This window comes from Hemitrygon akajei, chromosome 5 (assembly GCF_048418815.1).
Source record: "Hemitrygon akajei chromosome 5, sHemAka1.3, whole genome shotgun sequence".
Taxonomy (NCBI): domain Eukaryota; kingdom Metazoa; phylum Chordata; class Chondrichthyes; order Myliobatiformes; family Dasyatidae; genus Hemitrygon; species Hemitrygon akajei.
The window spans coordinates 145,582,028-145,598,250 of record NC_133128.1 but is presented as its reverse complement, the minus strand read 5'-3'; the positions used below and the strand labels follow the sequence as shown (position 1 = coordinate 145,598,250).

Sequence of the window (16,223 nt, the reverse complement as noted above, 5' to 3'; positions counted from 1 at the left end):
TTAATTCTTAAAACACTGAGTCAGTTCAAGAGGGTAAGGCTTGGAGGCAGGGCATGATTAGTCTCTAGCAAACTAAACCAATTTAATTGGAACAATCTATTTAAACAAATATCAAAGCAATCCACAAAACTTATTTAAAAAGACTGCCTACAAAGTAAAGAACAGAACTCATGACCAAAGTTACAGTAAATTCTCATTTTAAGAAGAGAATCATATTTCAAACTGCAGCAAAGGGAACTTAACACAAAACCAATGTGTTAAAATCAGTCTCTTATATACAGTATCACACCTTTGGACGTAATTGATAAGGTAATAATCCAACTTTCTCTATTTTGCTTGAGAACAGTGGTATAATTATGTGTAGCTGTATTTCCATTACCCTCCTAATTTTGGGGTGGCAAGGTTTCAATGCATGACTTGCATTTTACACCAATATGTTCTACCTTATACTCTGTTTAATGCAGTGTCTCCATCTCAGGAATTCACAATGAGCATTTCTTCTTAAATAAATTATGAAATAGATTATCTGTAAACAGATAATTGAGTTAACAGCAAGCAAAAAAACACAGATCCATGAACTGTGCATTAAAAATGAAATCATTTTTGCCAGAAGGTGCAGTCTTTAGGCTAACATTTCACCCAAGATTTAAAATGAAGGTTTTATAAAAATTTTTGCTTTCTTCAGAAATGTTTCATAGGAATTAATTACTATAGTGAACAAGGAGGCTATTAGATAAAATTAATATCTAATGAAGATAAGAGATTCTAGAGAGTGAAAATAGCCTCATTAGCTTATAGTAGCTCTACGTCAACTAAAAACAACATGAACTGTTCTATAGATTCAAATCATTTCTTCAACGTTATTCACTTTAAAAAAGTACATGAAGCCTATCCAACTAGCACCAATTGTCATTTTTATTAGAGAGATGGACAAATTGCGGTAACTGTACTTACCAGCTCATAATTGAATGTGTCTATCATTCCCAGTATAAGGGTTTGAATCTCTCCAAGTTTTCCTTTCCCATACATAGGATCCTGCAAGTAACCAGATATGCAGCAAGTTAGAAAACAGGCCCACTGCTCATATATCCAGCAGAACAATTAGGTCACTTTAGTTAAAAAATTTACCCTTAATTTTCATTTGTGTCTCAGCCGCAAAACTAAGATTAATTTGTATTTTTATAGAGTCCAGTGAGTTCATCTATCAAAGGTCTTGTGAGTGCTGAATAGAAATGGGAGAAGGTTGAAGAGATAGCTTTCAGGAATGCTTCTCAAGATTACACAGAAAGGAAAGGTGAAGGGCATAAGGAAGGTGACAGCAGGCAAATGGTTGAAGTATACTGTCTGAAGGCAGAGTGGAAAAATGGAAAAAAATATAAAAGACTGAAGTCTGACTACAGTGGCACAAAGCTAGAACTGATTGCAGCAACTGCGAATGTCTGAACATGAAGATAGAGTCTATAAGGACATGGTTAACAGCAAAGCCAGATTCCATAAGAGATTGGTGCAAAGTACTTCCTTGAATGAGGCAAGATATTCAGGAATTAGGTGAGAAAGCATTTTAGAAATTTAGCTTTGCTTTGATGAATACACATTAAAGGTTCTGTAGTAGAGGCACTGAATTGGCATTGCTTTTACAAAAGCAGAAATAAACAAATCTGGCAATGGATGAGATTTTGAATTTTTAGCTGAGCCAGGTGCAAAGGCCGTGTACAATAGGGTTCAAATTAAACGGGATACAAACTAAATAAATTGCCATGCAGGCAAAATGATTGAAGAACTTAGGTGCAGATATTGCAGCATGTCAATATTCTATATCCTGGAACTGATGCCAGGCAATTACAATTCCAAAGGTAGTGAGACTGAGTCTGCAATCAATCTTCTCAGAGACCTGTGCATATAATTTCTCAAACTCACTGAAGGGGAATGGAAGATGACTTGGAATTAGAATTTCTATTTATCTCAATGCTATAGCTGAAATCTGGAAATTATATCCAACCGTGTGAAAGAATTGGTGCACTAACATGCTGCACATTGGCCACCATTATTTTTACTTATGACAGAATCAATGTTATATTTTCTGCAAGCACAGAGCCAATAAGAAATGAAATCTGATAATTCAGTCTCAGTGTATTTATTTTCTGCTTCATTTTCATTTAGATCACCTTAACCAGAGGAAATAAAAACAAAGCCTTAATCACAATAACTTTTGTACAACACAGTAAAACATCTCAAAACACTTTATGGTAGCATCATAAAATAAAATGGATCACCAGGCAATACAAGATGATATTAAGATGTGACCAAACCCTCAGAGGTCGATTTAAGCACAGTCCTGAAGAAGAAACAATTCATGGAAAATGCCTTCACATTTGAAGGTCTGAAAGATTCGGAAATGCTGTTGACACTAAGAATTGATAATGCTCTATAGAACTGTGGTGAACTACATATACCTGTCTGGACACGCCCGCCCCCCCCCCCCCCCCCGCTGACTGCTCCTGTGGCTCCTCCCACAGACCCCAGTATAAAGACGATTGGAGCCACAGACCCTTCCTCAGTCTCCAGGATGTCGTGTGACAGTCACTTGCTGCTTGTGCTTTCTTCCAGCCAATAAAAGCCTACCTTAACCCACGTCTCAATGTTATTGATGGTGCATCAAGAACAATAATCATGATAAGATTATTTTCCATATTAACAATCATGCTAAAGATGATTAATAACTTTTATTTGGTCTCAGCAACTTTCAAGACAAAGGTTCACTGATTTTAATTTTTCAGCAAAATGACAACAAAAGATCTGGAGGTGATATTTCAAGACTTTTTTTCTTGAGGACTTGGCCATAACTGGCAAGGCCGGCATTTAGGTTTTAACTATAACTACTGTTGAGCTGCTGGTTATGCGCCTCTATGGATCACTAAAGCTCATATAGTGACAATATCCCACGGTGATATTATGTGAGTTCAGATTATAAATCAAGGATAACGGAAAATAATAACAAAATATTTCTATGTCAAAATAGTGCTGGAGGTAAAGATGTCTTCATACCTTGTCTTCCGTGGTTTGAGATTTAATGGTTATTCGTGAGCAATCATAAAACGTTGTTGCAATGCCTTTTGGAAATGGGATAAACTCCTACCATGGCGTATCAGCAATAAAGGTTGTAAATGCTCAAGGAAGTGAACACAAGAGATTCTGCATTTGTTGGAAACCTTGAGCAACACATAAAATGCTGGAGGAATTCAGCAAGTCAAGGAAGGGGGCAGAAACCAGAATAAAGTGGTAAGGGGAGGGGCAGAGTGCAAATAGGCAGTGATAGGTGAGACTAGTAGATTCCTACTTCTTCAGCCTTTTACTTCTTCCACGTATGCCTCCTAACTTCTCACTTCATCCTCCCTCCAAACACCCCATCTGGTTTCAGCTATCACCTGTCAGCTTGTACTTATAAACACACTGCCCCCGCAATTTCTTATTCTGGCTTTTGCCCCCTTCCCTTCCAGTACTGATGAACAGTCCCAGCCCAAAATGGCAAGTAATTTATTCCCTTCCACTGATGCTCTCTGATCTGCTGAGTTCCTCTAGCATTTTTGTCTGTGTTGCTTAATATGGTGAATTGAGTGCCAAGTAAATAAGTGCTTTGTTCTGAACATTGATAAGATTCTTTGGAGCTGCAGCTATCCAAGCAATTTTATTTGACTGTCTCATTCTGACAAGCTTTGTCGATAGTAGAGGCTTTGACCAATTAAGAGATGTTCCATTAATCAGAGATGCATGGCTTATGAACTTGTAGCTATGATATCTATGACTTATCTAACTGATGGTCACTTCAATGATGGTGCCAGGATTTGATTATTCTGAATTCATGGATGGTATTACAAATATGAGATTGGGTTTGTGTTTTCACATAAGCATTAGCCCATGCCATGTGACATTCCACACATAAGTAAACTAGTTGGGTGTGGGAGGGAGGGAGATGTCAGGCAGCATCAGTGGAAAGAGAAAGAGTTCACCTTTCAGGTCAAAGATTCTTATCATAAATGAAAAAGAGAAAAGAAGTTAGAATTAAGTTGCAGAGAGGATGGTAGGTAACTTAACATGAAACCTTATTCTCCCTTTCCCAGTCCTGATGAAGGGTCTTTGATTTCAAATTTTAACGTGGATTTCTCTGTCCATAGATGCTGCCTGATATACTGAATGCTCCACTGTTTTCTGTTTTTGTTTTGGATTTCCAACTTCTACAGTTTTTTTTATGTTTCAGCTGAGCCGCTAAACATTAATGCTCAACAGAGTATCTATCCTGGATTCTTTTCCAAGCTCCAAACTCCCTGAAATAAGGTTAGCAATATAACACCTTTCTTATTTGCAAGCTTCATATACCTAAGGCATTTTCATTATAAGGTTTCTACTATTCCATTGGTACATCCAACATAATTACATAAATTTAAATGAAAAATAGTTAACATATAAATAACCTCATAGCTTCTTGTGTCAAGCTAATTTTATTCACTTCCACTGCTATTAATTTACATTCTTATCTGCACCACTTTCAGTTTAAATATGTTGTTCCATGCTAACGGCTAGTACAACAATTATCAGGGCTAATAGTTTACCAAGTAACTATTTTTCAGTTATGACTCTGGACAATTTTGCTCAGTTCATTTATATAATTGCAGAAATGCCACATACACTGTTTTGTGCATGTTTTGCACACAAATTTTGTCTTGTTTTTGTTCTGCACATCACGGTCTTTCTTGGGAACTTTGCTATTGCTGGCTTGGTGGATGGAGAATTCTGATGCTAGCTGCTGAATAAAGTGGGGAAGGGAAGGGTCGATGCTTCGATGCTGCTTTCGGGGTTCTAATGCTCTCATTGTCATTCATTCATTGGGGCACTTCTGTTTTCAGGATATATGTGAAAAACAAGAATTTCAGGTTGTATATTGTATACATTCTCTGATATTCAATGGAACTAATGGATATTTATCTGGATGCTAAGCATTGGAGATAAACCTGACTCACATCTTACATTCATCTAGCCACACAAGGAAAAGGAATTTTCTGTTAGAAAAAGAATTCAATATTTCCATTTTAGCACTTGTCCAAGACATTTTCCCCAAAATAGAGTTTATAATAGATAAACACAATAAATGATGATTGCTTGACAGAGATCTTTGTATTCTTTTTGCAACAGTTGAGATCCCAGAGGACTGGAGAATAGCCAATGTTATTCCTGTGCTTAAGATATTAGAGACAAACTAAACGTTAGCAGAGAGCCTCGGGGTCCTCCTTCAAAGTAAGCACCTATGCACTTGCGCCAGTACAGGCCAGACTGGTGGCCACACAGTGTCAGACCTAACAAGGGGGCTGCTGGCCCACAGCCTCTCTCACCAATATGGAACAGGGTGAGGGACAGTAGCTGGGGGAAAAGAATGGTATGAGGGAGAGGGATCTGGGGACGATAATGCTGTGTCTCACTGGGATGACTATCATCAGAGAGTTCACCACTAAGGGACTGACAGACTTGGGAGACAGTATAGGCAGAAGCAAGGGGAGCCTCAGCCCACGTGGTCGCTGAGATCCAGGATTCAGGGAGTGCTGGAGTGAGATTATCCAACAGAGAGATGCACATCCTAGGGGGATGGGGCAGGGCTGTTCACCCACCATCTGCTTAACAACATTCTGAGAATGCCAACTGCTTGTAGGGAGGTGATGAATTGCTATGGGCAGAGCGATTGTGGTGGTTAAAGTTGTATCCCGTACTCTTCACGTGGCATTTACAGCCACAGGAGGCGTGGTGCACAGTTGGGGAAAGGAGCAGAGCCCTTCCCCAGTGGTCTCTGTTCACAGGGATCTATCAGGACAGTAACAACCTACCGGAGGGGCATGGGTTAATCTTAACCATGTTGGGGCATTTAGATCAATTAACAGCTAAAGGGAGTGGTGCTGCCCTTATTGGGACCAGCGATAGGGGGTATAGTAGATGCCACCATCAGATTATTCATGGGAATAATATACATGGGGGAAGATTCCGTAGTTGATCACATATATTAGACAAGATGCCTGGGGGTTGAGGGAACCGCGTGACCCATATGGAGATGTTTTGGGTGTTGCTCAGAGCCGAGATCCTGAGGGAACAGGTAGAGGGGGTTCCACTCCCACTCTCTGTGCCATGTATTGGGAGCACTGCCTGGGCAAGAGAGGCAAGGCGGCCATTATGGGAGAAGAGTCATTCTCCAAGCTTTCACATGACAAGGGTGTCTTTGTCCTCCACAAGATTCCACATGCTCAGGATTCCCTCTGGCCCTTACAACAGGCTCTACAAAAGACACTGGTGGAACTTCAGCGGTAGCAGTGATCACACAATGGCTGAAACCTTCCCACCCACACCCCCCTAGGGAGGGAGTCATTCACCCTGCACCCCTGCCCTGTTATGAAGTGTGAATGGTTTGAGTTTGAAAAATGTTGTGTGAGGTGTGACCACATCTGAGTTCACTTTGGAGAGCAAGAGGGAAGGTATGCATGAGTGAGTGAGTGCAAAATCTGTCATTTGTTTGCTAAATCTCTGTAGGAAGGGTGTTTGAATTAATCCATAGAAAGACTGTGTCACTTGATGTAAATGAATTTGCAGGATGTCTCACCTTAAGAAGCAGTCTCTTTAAGAAGCTGTGTGAATGTAAACAAGTGGGGGACCCATCCATCCATCTTTACTTTTCCTCTGATCTTTGGAATGTGTTTATTATACTTTAAATGTTTGTTCCAAGTACTTTTCAGTATATTTGTGAAGCTTCAGAAGGAAGAAAAGTACAAGCATCATTTTTTGCTTTATCTTATCTGTATTTGAAGTTTGTGAATACAGTATTTATTTCTTTAGTTTGGAATGGGAGAGGGGGAGGGGGATAGGGACCCGGATTCTACACTGGCCATGTGGTATCCAAGTTTAGGTGATGGAAATGTGAGTGCCTCTATACCAGAAATGAGATTCCCAGATTCTAGATGGAATTTGCATTTTAGAGGATTACTGATCTGTGTATACTCTAATTGGGAATTTGAAATTTGTTTTTAGACGGAGATCAGAAAGTTGGGGAGTGAACTGAAACATTGCTTTTCATAACAAGAATGTTCCATAAGGTTAATATATTGTGTATACATCATTGGGTATTGTCAATGCACTGTTTGAGTTTCAGCTCTTTGTAACTTTGCAAAGTTGAGACTTAGTCACAGTGGGTGTCTCATAAAATGCAAATGAGTAGCCAGGATTCAGGTCATTCCTGCCTCCTAGAATAGCAATGTAGAAGATGCTTGAAGTTCAGCAAGTGTCTGGTAAAATACAAATGAAATTCAGCAGTGCTGACTGCAGAGAACCAGGGGAGAAGGCAGACCAAATGAGTCAGCCACTAACAATCTCAATATAGGAAATTAAGTAATGACCATCAACATTCTGATTGAAGCAGATCTGCAAATGAAAATTAACTGAAACACGAATGTAGAAGACATAGAGAACGTGAGAGCAAGCCGTTAATAACACATTAAAATATAACAATAACAGTACTTTGTAATGAAGGCTGGTTCTGGAAGGTAGAAGTTTAGTTATATAGACCGGAATAAAAAGACATTTGGAAAATAGATGGAAGGGATCGTCTGAGTTATGACAGAGACCTCAAGTTCCTCAACTTCACAAGGTAGATTGAGAAAGAGAGAAGACAATGCACAGAGTATCTAAAGATAGCCACCCCAGCTTGAATGGGAAGTGAACATAAATTAGCTGGGCCCTTTCAGTGGTTGGGTCACCGAAGGAAAGGACAGTTTGAAAAGGGGTGCCACCGGGATGAAGTCCTGGCAGCTATTCAAATAGAAACCACACCAAACTATCCTGTAGATAGAGCGAAGAGACTAACTGTCAGATTCTCCCGATAATCTTCAGTCATAACATGGAATATGAATTGTTGCCTGTGAACCTGAAACAAAGTTACCTTGGTAAGACCCTGCTCACAGAGTAACTACTGAGAGCCGTTACTGATAGTTTTAGCTATTAGACACTGACGGGGATAAGCAAAGGATGTGATCAATGTGTAATGGTGCAGTAGGGGAAGGAGGAAACAATCACACAAATGACACAGATACAGCTTAAAGACCGGCTGAAATTGAGAAGACAAATGTATCCAAGAAGAGGATGTGATCAAATTTCTGGTACATTTTATTGGCATTTCTGCTTAGTCTTATAGATAGCCAATTAGAAAAGCTGGCAAGTGTAGATGAAGGTTCCCATAGGGACATGATAGGTTAGTAATTGGGGAAGAGATCTGAAGTGAAGGGCATTCTGCTGCCTTATTTAATTAGATCCTCCTTTGACCTTCCTGGGACAGGTTTCTGCCCGGGGCGAAGAGAAGAGTATGCTAGTGAGTATTCTGGAGTTATGTGAATATCACAAATATTAATTCAATCAAGAACTGGTCTTCTGTCCTTGATGTAAATTGCAAATTGCAAGCAGTAAATTGAAGTTAAAAGCACAGCTTTAGACGACGGTGGCCATGAGACATGCATATATACATCAAACAAACACCACGATAATGGGACACTGCGAGGTTGGTGGACTATGTAGTAATTGGTGGGCTGATAATTCTGGGTATCATGGTGTTATGTTTTATATGTAGTATACAGGCAGTTACAGGGATTGTACTAGCCTGCAGACTGGATGTCATGGTGTTGCATCTTTCAAGGGATGGGATGTTGCAGTAAGCGTCTATCTTATCAGTTCATCGAAAGCAGTTTCCTCCCATGATAGCTGGGGATTGGCCCATTTCAGAATGGGCCTCCCACTAGCTGTCATTTAGCCGATGATGTCATGGGGCCACTATAGTTTAAATCTAGCATGTTGAAAGCAGGCACTCTCCTTTGCTCTCTGGGTCACGGTGTATCACGCCGCAGATGGCTCCACGTAAGTAGTGGACATCTACGGCAGTAAAGGAGGGCACAGGTGCACACTTTAGTTAAGTATTTGTAGCTGATTGCAACTAGAATGGTTTACTGAATGTTTAGTGTTTATCTTGTCATGTAAATAAATGAGTAACTTACTTCCAAATAGGGAATGTCTTCTATCCTCACTCACCAAACCCACAAACCTCATTTTACATAACATGCCTACATCAGCTCTAGATCTCAGCATTCTCTGAATATTCACGTACCTATCTAATAGTCTGATAAACACTTTTATCTTATTTGGCTCCACTACCAGGAATTCCAATGGGAGAGCATTCTGAGAATCCACTAGTCCATGTGTGAAAATACTTGCTCTGCATGTCTCCTCTGAACTTGCCCTTCAAAGGTTCATTTATGATCAAAGTATACAACTCTGAAATTCTTCTTCTCCAGATAGCCATGAAACCAAGAAAGAAAAGAATGACAGCACAATCATCAACCCCCAAATCCTTCCTCCTTGCACAAAAAAATGAATAAAAATGGAATGGGCACATTGACTTCCAAATCCCCCTCCCCACACACAAAAAAAATGAGAAACATCGGGCGAAAAACACAGAACCTAAAAAATTATAAGACTGAAAAAAGACTAAGTCCAAGCCCATATCCAAAACATAGAAAACCTGGGTAACATTATTCAGGCACAACAGTTGACCTTTCCCTCTCTAGCAGTGAGCAATGCTAGAGTAGCAGATCGATCGCCCAGTGAACAGAAACCAGTCTCCCCTCTCCGGTAGCAGATCGATCCCCCAGTGAACAGAAGGCAGTCTCCCCTCTCCGGTAGCAGATCGATCCCCCAGTGAACAGAAGGCAGTCTCCCCTCTCCGGTAGTAGATCGATCCCCCAGTGAACAGAAACCAGTCTCCCCTCTCCGGTAGCAGATCGATCCCCCAGTGAACAGAAGGCAGTCTCCCCTCTCCGGCGGCAGATCAATCCCACGGCGATCAGAAAGCAGTCTCCCTTCTCCGGTAGCAGATCAATCCCGCAGTGAACAGAAAGCGGACTCCCCTCTCCGGTAGCAGATCGATCCCGCAGTGAACAAAAAGCAGTCTCCCCTCTCTGGTAGCTGATCGATCCCGCAGTGATCAGAAAGCGGTCTCCCCTCTCCGGTAGCAGATCAATCCCCCAGTGAACAGAAAGCAGTCTCCCCTCTCCGGTAGCAGATCGATCCCCCAGTGAACAGAAGGCAGTCTCCTCTCTCCGGTAGCAGATCGATCCCCCAGTGAACAGAAGGCAGTCTCCCCTCTCCGGTAGCAGATCGATCCCCCAGTGAACAGAAGGCAGTCTCCCCTCTCCGGTGGCAGATCAATCCCACGGCGATCAGAAAGCAGTCTCCTCTCTCCGGTAGCAGATCGATCCCCCAGTGAACAGAAGGCAGTCTCCCCTCTCCGGTAGCAGATGGATCCCCCAGTGAACAGAAGGCGGTCTCCCCTCTCCGGTAGCAGATCGATCCCCCAGTGATCAGAAGGAAGTCTCCTCTCTCACGTAGCAGATCAATCCCCCAGTGATAAAAAGGCAGTCACTCCTCTCCGACAGCAGAACAATCTCACCTGCGGCAGAAAGGCAGTCTCCTCTCTCTGTAGCAGATCGATCTCCCAGCGATCAGAAGACAGTCTCCCCTCTCTGGTAGCAAATTAAACCTGCAGTGATAAAAAGGCAGTCTCCTCTCTCCGGTAGCAGATCGATCCACTAGCAATAAAAATGCAGTCTCTCCTCTTTGGAAGTAGATCGATCCCCCAGCGATAAAAAGGCAGTCTCTCCCCTCCAGCAGCAGAACAATCTCACCAGCGACAGAAAGGCAGTCTCCTCTCTCTGTAGCAGAGTGATTCCCCAGCAATAAAAAGGCAGGCAGCCGGTGCTCACCTTCTGCACTTGCTTCGATGTTTCAATCTCCCCCATCGTTTTAATCGGCGAACAATGGACGCTAAGTGGAGTCGAACACCGGCTTGCATTCTGCAACCTTCTTGCCATGAGGTTCCTGCATGCTGCCCCTGCCTCCTGAAATCATCTCAGAGTGTGCAGAGTGCTGAAACACCCAAACAATTTCCAAACTGCAAAGCACAGGCTCCAACAGTTCCAGAATCACATTCCAGATGAAAAACAAACATAAAAAACATAAGAGAAATATATATAGTTTCATGATCCATCCAGAAAATGTCAATTGAAGCAACATTGTATGCAGCTGCTATTGTGACCAGAAGGCTCTTCTCACCTTAAATGCATGTCCTCTAATATGAGACATTTTGACCATGGGATAAAAATAACGACTGCCTAATCCATCTTTTTTCTCTCATATTCTCTTAAACTTCTGCCTCAGTTTCAGCCATTTCAGAGAAAAAAAACCTCTAGTTTGTTCAACATCTCCTTGCATTTCAATCCAAAACTGGATTCAAAATCGGCATGGCCAAACAAAGCAGAGGGTAATGGTGGAGGGGTGTTTGACCAGTGGTGCTCACACGGATCTCTGTGTGGGGAGCTTTGCTGCTTTTGATATGCATTTATATTATTTTGTAGATGGGCTGATTCAGAGGTTTTCAGACAACACAAAAATTGGCAGTATTGTGGATAGTGAGGAAGGTTCTCAAATGACTCAGCAGGATACAGACCAGTTATAAAAATAGACAGATAAATGGCAGACAGAATTTAACCAGGATAAATGTAAGACATTGCACTTTGGGTAGTCAAATGTGGTAAAGATGTGCACAGAATACTGGCCTTTATTGGTCAGGGTATTGAGTATAACACTTGGCAAGTCATATTGCTGATGAATAAAACTTTGGTTTGACCACATTTGAAGTATTCTGTGCAGTTCTGTTTACTTTTGGAAGAATATGAAGTCTTTAGAGATGGTGCAGCAGAGGTTTATCAGTGTGTTGCTTAAATTAGAAAACATTAGCTATGGGAAGAGGCTGGGAGAAATGGGAATGCTTTATCTGGAGCATTGGAGACTGACAAACAACCTGACAGAAGTTTTTAAATTATGAGAGGCATAGATAGAGTAGATTGTCAAAGTCTTGTTCCCAGGGTGGAAATATCAAATAGTAGTTTGAAATTGAGAGGGGAAAAAATAAAGATTTACAAAGCATTTTTTTCACTTAAGGAGTGAAGAGGGGAAATAGTGGAAGCAGATAATAGCACTGAACAGACAATAATAAAGATCATGCGGAGGCAGATGTGATTAGTATATATTGGCATCATGGCCCATAAGACAGACATGTGGGCGGAAGAGCTTGTTCCTGTACTGTACTGTTCTATGCTCTACTAATTCTTCTACTTAAGTATATGGACAAACAAATCAACTGCATCATAGTAATGAAGCTGAGTTAACAAAGGATCTTTTCACGCGTTGCTCTATAATGTCTTACACAGTTAATCCCCAGCATTTGGGGAATATCACATTTTAGGGATAAATTTGTTTTGATTTGTCAGTTTTTAAAGGGTACAGTCAAAGTTGATATAAAATATACAAAGTAAAATTCATATTAAAATATCTGAAAGGGGAGTTAATATCCAATCATCTGATACTGAAAATTTTGCAGAATCTTGATCTTCTAATATAACTCGAGTAAAATCTCAAAAGGTAAAGAACTAGTGGCCATTTATGTCATTTCTGTGTGATTCGCACCTGAAGAGATCAAGAGAAATCCAAAGGAATTAGAGAGCTTTGTCTATGATTGCCTGTTCTTTAGCAACCATAAAATTAGATGGAAGGAAATTATGACAATATTTTTTCCAAGATTGTAATCACAGAGGATAATCACCAACACAATTAGATTCTAGCTACTTATAGTAAACAGTAAATTTGATTGGAAAAACTGCAGTTATTAACTCAGGTGGGATTACATTATATCACAGATGTCGGAAAAATGGCACTCAAGCATGAACAGTTTACTATGAAAACTTAAGACATCGCTTTCCTAGGTTTCTTTACAAGAATATAGCTGGACCTATTGGGCCTCACAGCAGTCCAGCTATTACTATTCACTTTACAGCCTTTGAGGTTACGAAGTTATTTTATATAAAGCAAATATTCAATCAACTTAATTACTAAACAACATAATAAACTGTGTTTAATTAACATTAAAGTAAAAAATACCAAGTACAGAAGAGTAGATTAATTACTGTAAGTTGGTGCTATTTTCTTTATTTGCAGAGAAAATTAGCCACCCATGCTAATTTAGAATTGCACTGTCTTTTGGAAAAAAAATCAAATTCAGATTCAATTCACAGACTGCAATAATGCTGTACCTTAGATAAGTGTTCAATTTTGTAGCCATAGACAGAACCAGGTATTAATCTTATTAAAAGTAGACAATACATGTCAAATAAACATTGAAAAAATTAAACTGCAACAGAGACCAAGGTCAACCAGCTCCACAAAGATAGAACCCACAGCCTATATGTACCTGATAGCGTAGTGCTGCCTCCCTACTTCCACTCTCACACCCTCAGCACAAGCCTGTCATTTTCACTTCAGGTTCACTGTTTATTCTCTAAATACTATCCTGAACAAAGAGGGTTCAATCTTGATCTTGGGTGTTTTCTGCATGGAGTTTATGCTTTCTCCCTTTGTCCACATTGGGTTCCTCCAATGCCCTCTGGTTTTTTCCCACCTCCCAAAAACATGCAGGTTGCTGGGTTATCTGGCCAATGCAAATTTCCCTTAGTGTTTAGGTGAGTAATGGAAACTAGGGGCAGCTGTGAAAACGCAGAGGAAATACTAAATGGGACTAATGTAGGATTGGTGTAAATGGATGATTGATGGTTGGTACAGACTCAGTTGGCTAAGGGCGTGTTCTGTGACTAGTTGAATCACAACCTGGTATAGAACCTCCAGTGCACAAGATCGCAAGAGCTGCAGAGGACTCAGCCAGCTCCAACATGGGCATAATTCTCCCCATCATGGGAACAACTCTCCTCATTATCAAGAACATCTTGGAGAGGCAGTGCCACAAGAAGGCATCCCTCACCATCCAGGACATACCCTCTTCTCATTACTATCAGGGAGAAAGAACCCACACTCAGTAACTTAGAAACAGCTTCTTCTCCTCTGGAATCTGATTTTTGATTTTTAAAAATTTTGTTTTTTATATTTTGCAACCACCCTATTACACCCATGTGAACCATTAACCTACCAACCCATACATCTTCGGAATATTGGAGGAAGCCAGAGCACAAAGAGAAAATCCATGCAGTCACGAGGAGAACGTACAAAGTGATTATATTTAGCAGCGGGAATTGAACACAGATTTCTAGCGCTGTAAAGCATTATGTTAATTGCTAAGCTACCACGCCAACCCAAAGTTCCACGAACCAATGAACACTAACTTGTTATTCTTTTTTTCCTTACCCTACTTCTATGATTTATAGACTTTTATGTCATTGCCCTGTACTGCTGCTGCAGAATAACAAATTTCATGTCACATGTGGGACTAGGCAGAAAAATGGTTCGGCACAGCCAAGAAGGGCCAAAAGGCCTGTTTCTGCACTGTAATGTTCTATGGTTCTATGTCAGTGATAATAAATCTGACTCTGATTCTCTATTTGTGGCTAGTGAGCCTGGTTATTCCCAAACATTTCTGTTGCCACTTTTGATTTGGGTCTGAAATGATGACATGGATGAGATTGGCCAGCGTAATAGTCATAAACAGCTATGAAGACACTGGTAGTGTAAGCTTCTTCATGGTCTCTGGACAACGTAATAATCTAACAGGTCTTTATGGGTACTTTTGGAGCTTTCACATAAAGTCTTGTGTTTGTTATTCTGACAAAGTAGCATATTATTTAAGACAAGTCTACTTCACAACTATTTTATCAAGAGAAGGGCTCTGTTAGAGCTTGCATTTCTTATTTCCTATATGCCAGTCATAGTCTCCCTGAGGACAGTCTTTTCTGGAACTAAGGTTGTTCAGGGAGTTTCATTGAGATCCCTCTGAAATGTGTGACAGAGTTTTATCAAGAGCAAAATGAAAGCTCCCTCCTTGCCACATCTGTATCTTCCGAGGTTGGGCTACATGCTTGAATGACTACAGAACACTGGTTCTGGGTTAGATTGAGACAAGGGTCATGAGAAACACTCAAAACACAGGTGGGATTTGCAAAGATCACTGGTTCACTCCTTCTTGATGGACAAGCTCACTTGATGAAGAGTGTGTTCTTCTTTCAATTTACCTCACCACAGGAAGATATACCCATCACCTTGCTCTTTACGCTGGCCATCTCCTGCTAGTGTCCTGTTCAATAGGCAACATATCTGTCTAAATGGCCAAGTTCCTAGGCCTTTAACAGCATAGTGACATTCTAATCCAAGAATGATAGATCTCTGCAGGAGGGTCCAGTTTTTCATGCCCTGAATTCTATATTAAAAAGTGAAACTGACCATGATAGTTTCTTTTAACAAAAGACTGCGGTTGCTTGCCAGGTACAACACAGCCTTGAACAAGTGAGTTCTTGGTCCTGTGGCAAGGGGATCCAATGTGACTACATATCAGCTCTGTTCCATGTGCACTAACACACATGCAAAGATGGACACACAGATACCTGCTGGCACATACATCGATGTTCTTAATTCTTCTTCTTTTTTTCTTTCCCAATCTAATCTTCTTTTATCTCCTCTCATCTTCAATCTTCCCAATCCCTGACTTACTTTTCCTTCTGTATCTATTCATCCTCATCATGTTGCTGCCTCTAATTCTTACAGACATCTCTTTCTCTACTGCACCCTACCATTCACTCTCAGATTCGCTCTTTCCCAACTTCTGTTTCAAGTTTGCAGAACTGCTTCCCAATCCATGAGTAGGAGATACATCAATCGAATGGATATTGCACCTCTGTTTTGGGTGTATGGGGTGCCTAGAGAGGGGTAGCACTTTTGGTGGCGGGCTTGTCATTCTCCGCCCAGGGGCAGCTCATCCACCTTTGGTCCACACCCGCCACCCAGCTCTCATCTGTGGCTCCAAATAACTGTTTGCATTTGACAGTGGCCACACCTCAGTGCACCACTTTGAAAGGCAGGCTAAACCAGATGAGGGTAACTGGGAACTTCTAACCCTGTTGAGATAGGGATACGCATACCCCAGCATGCAAAGCTAGTTCTGGCAGACTGGCCAGATGAGATCATCTACAAGATCCAGGAAGGCGGTGCTGCAATGCATCGTGGAGAGCAAAGGGCATGACAAGGCACAGAAGGCGTCATGGCTATCTATTGCAGCTGAGGAAGTCTCCAATTGGGTTGATTTTTCGTACCACTGGACC

At 41.1% G+C, this 16,223-nt stretch overlaps 1 protein-coding gene across 2 annotated transcripts in view; it reads right to left on the bottom strand.

The window, feature by feature from the left end:
• vps8 (VPS8 subunit of CORVET complex) overlaps positions 1-16,223 on the bottom strand; it is a 618,230-nt gene that overhangs the window by 285,491 nt on the left and 316,516 nt on the right. For both annotated transcript variants that reach the window (XM_073046772.1, XM_073046773.1), the window contains exon 41: positions 955-1,035. In XM_073046772.1, coding sequence (XP_072902873.1) covers positions 955-1,035 — 81 coding nt within the window. The remainder of the gene's footprint in view (positions 1-954; positions 1,036-16,223) is intronic.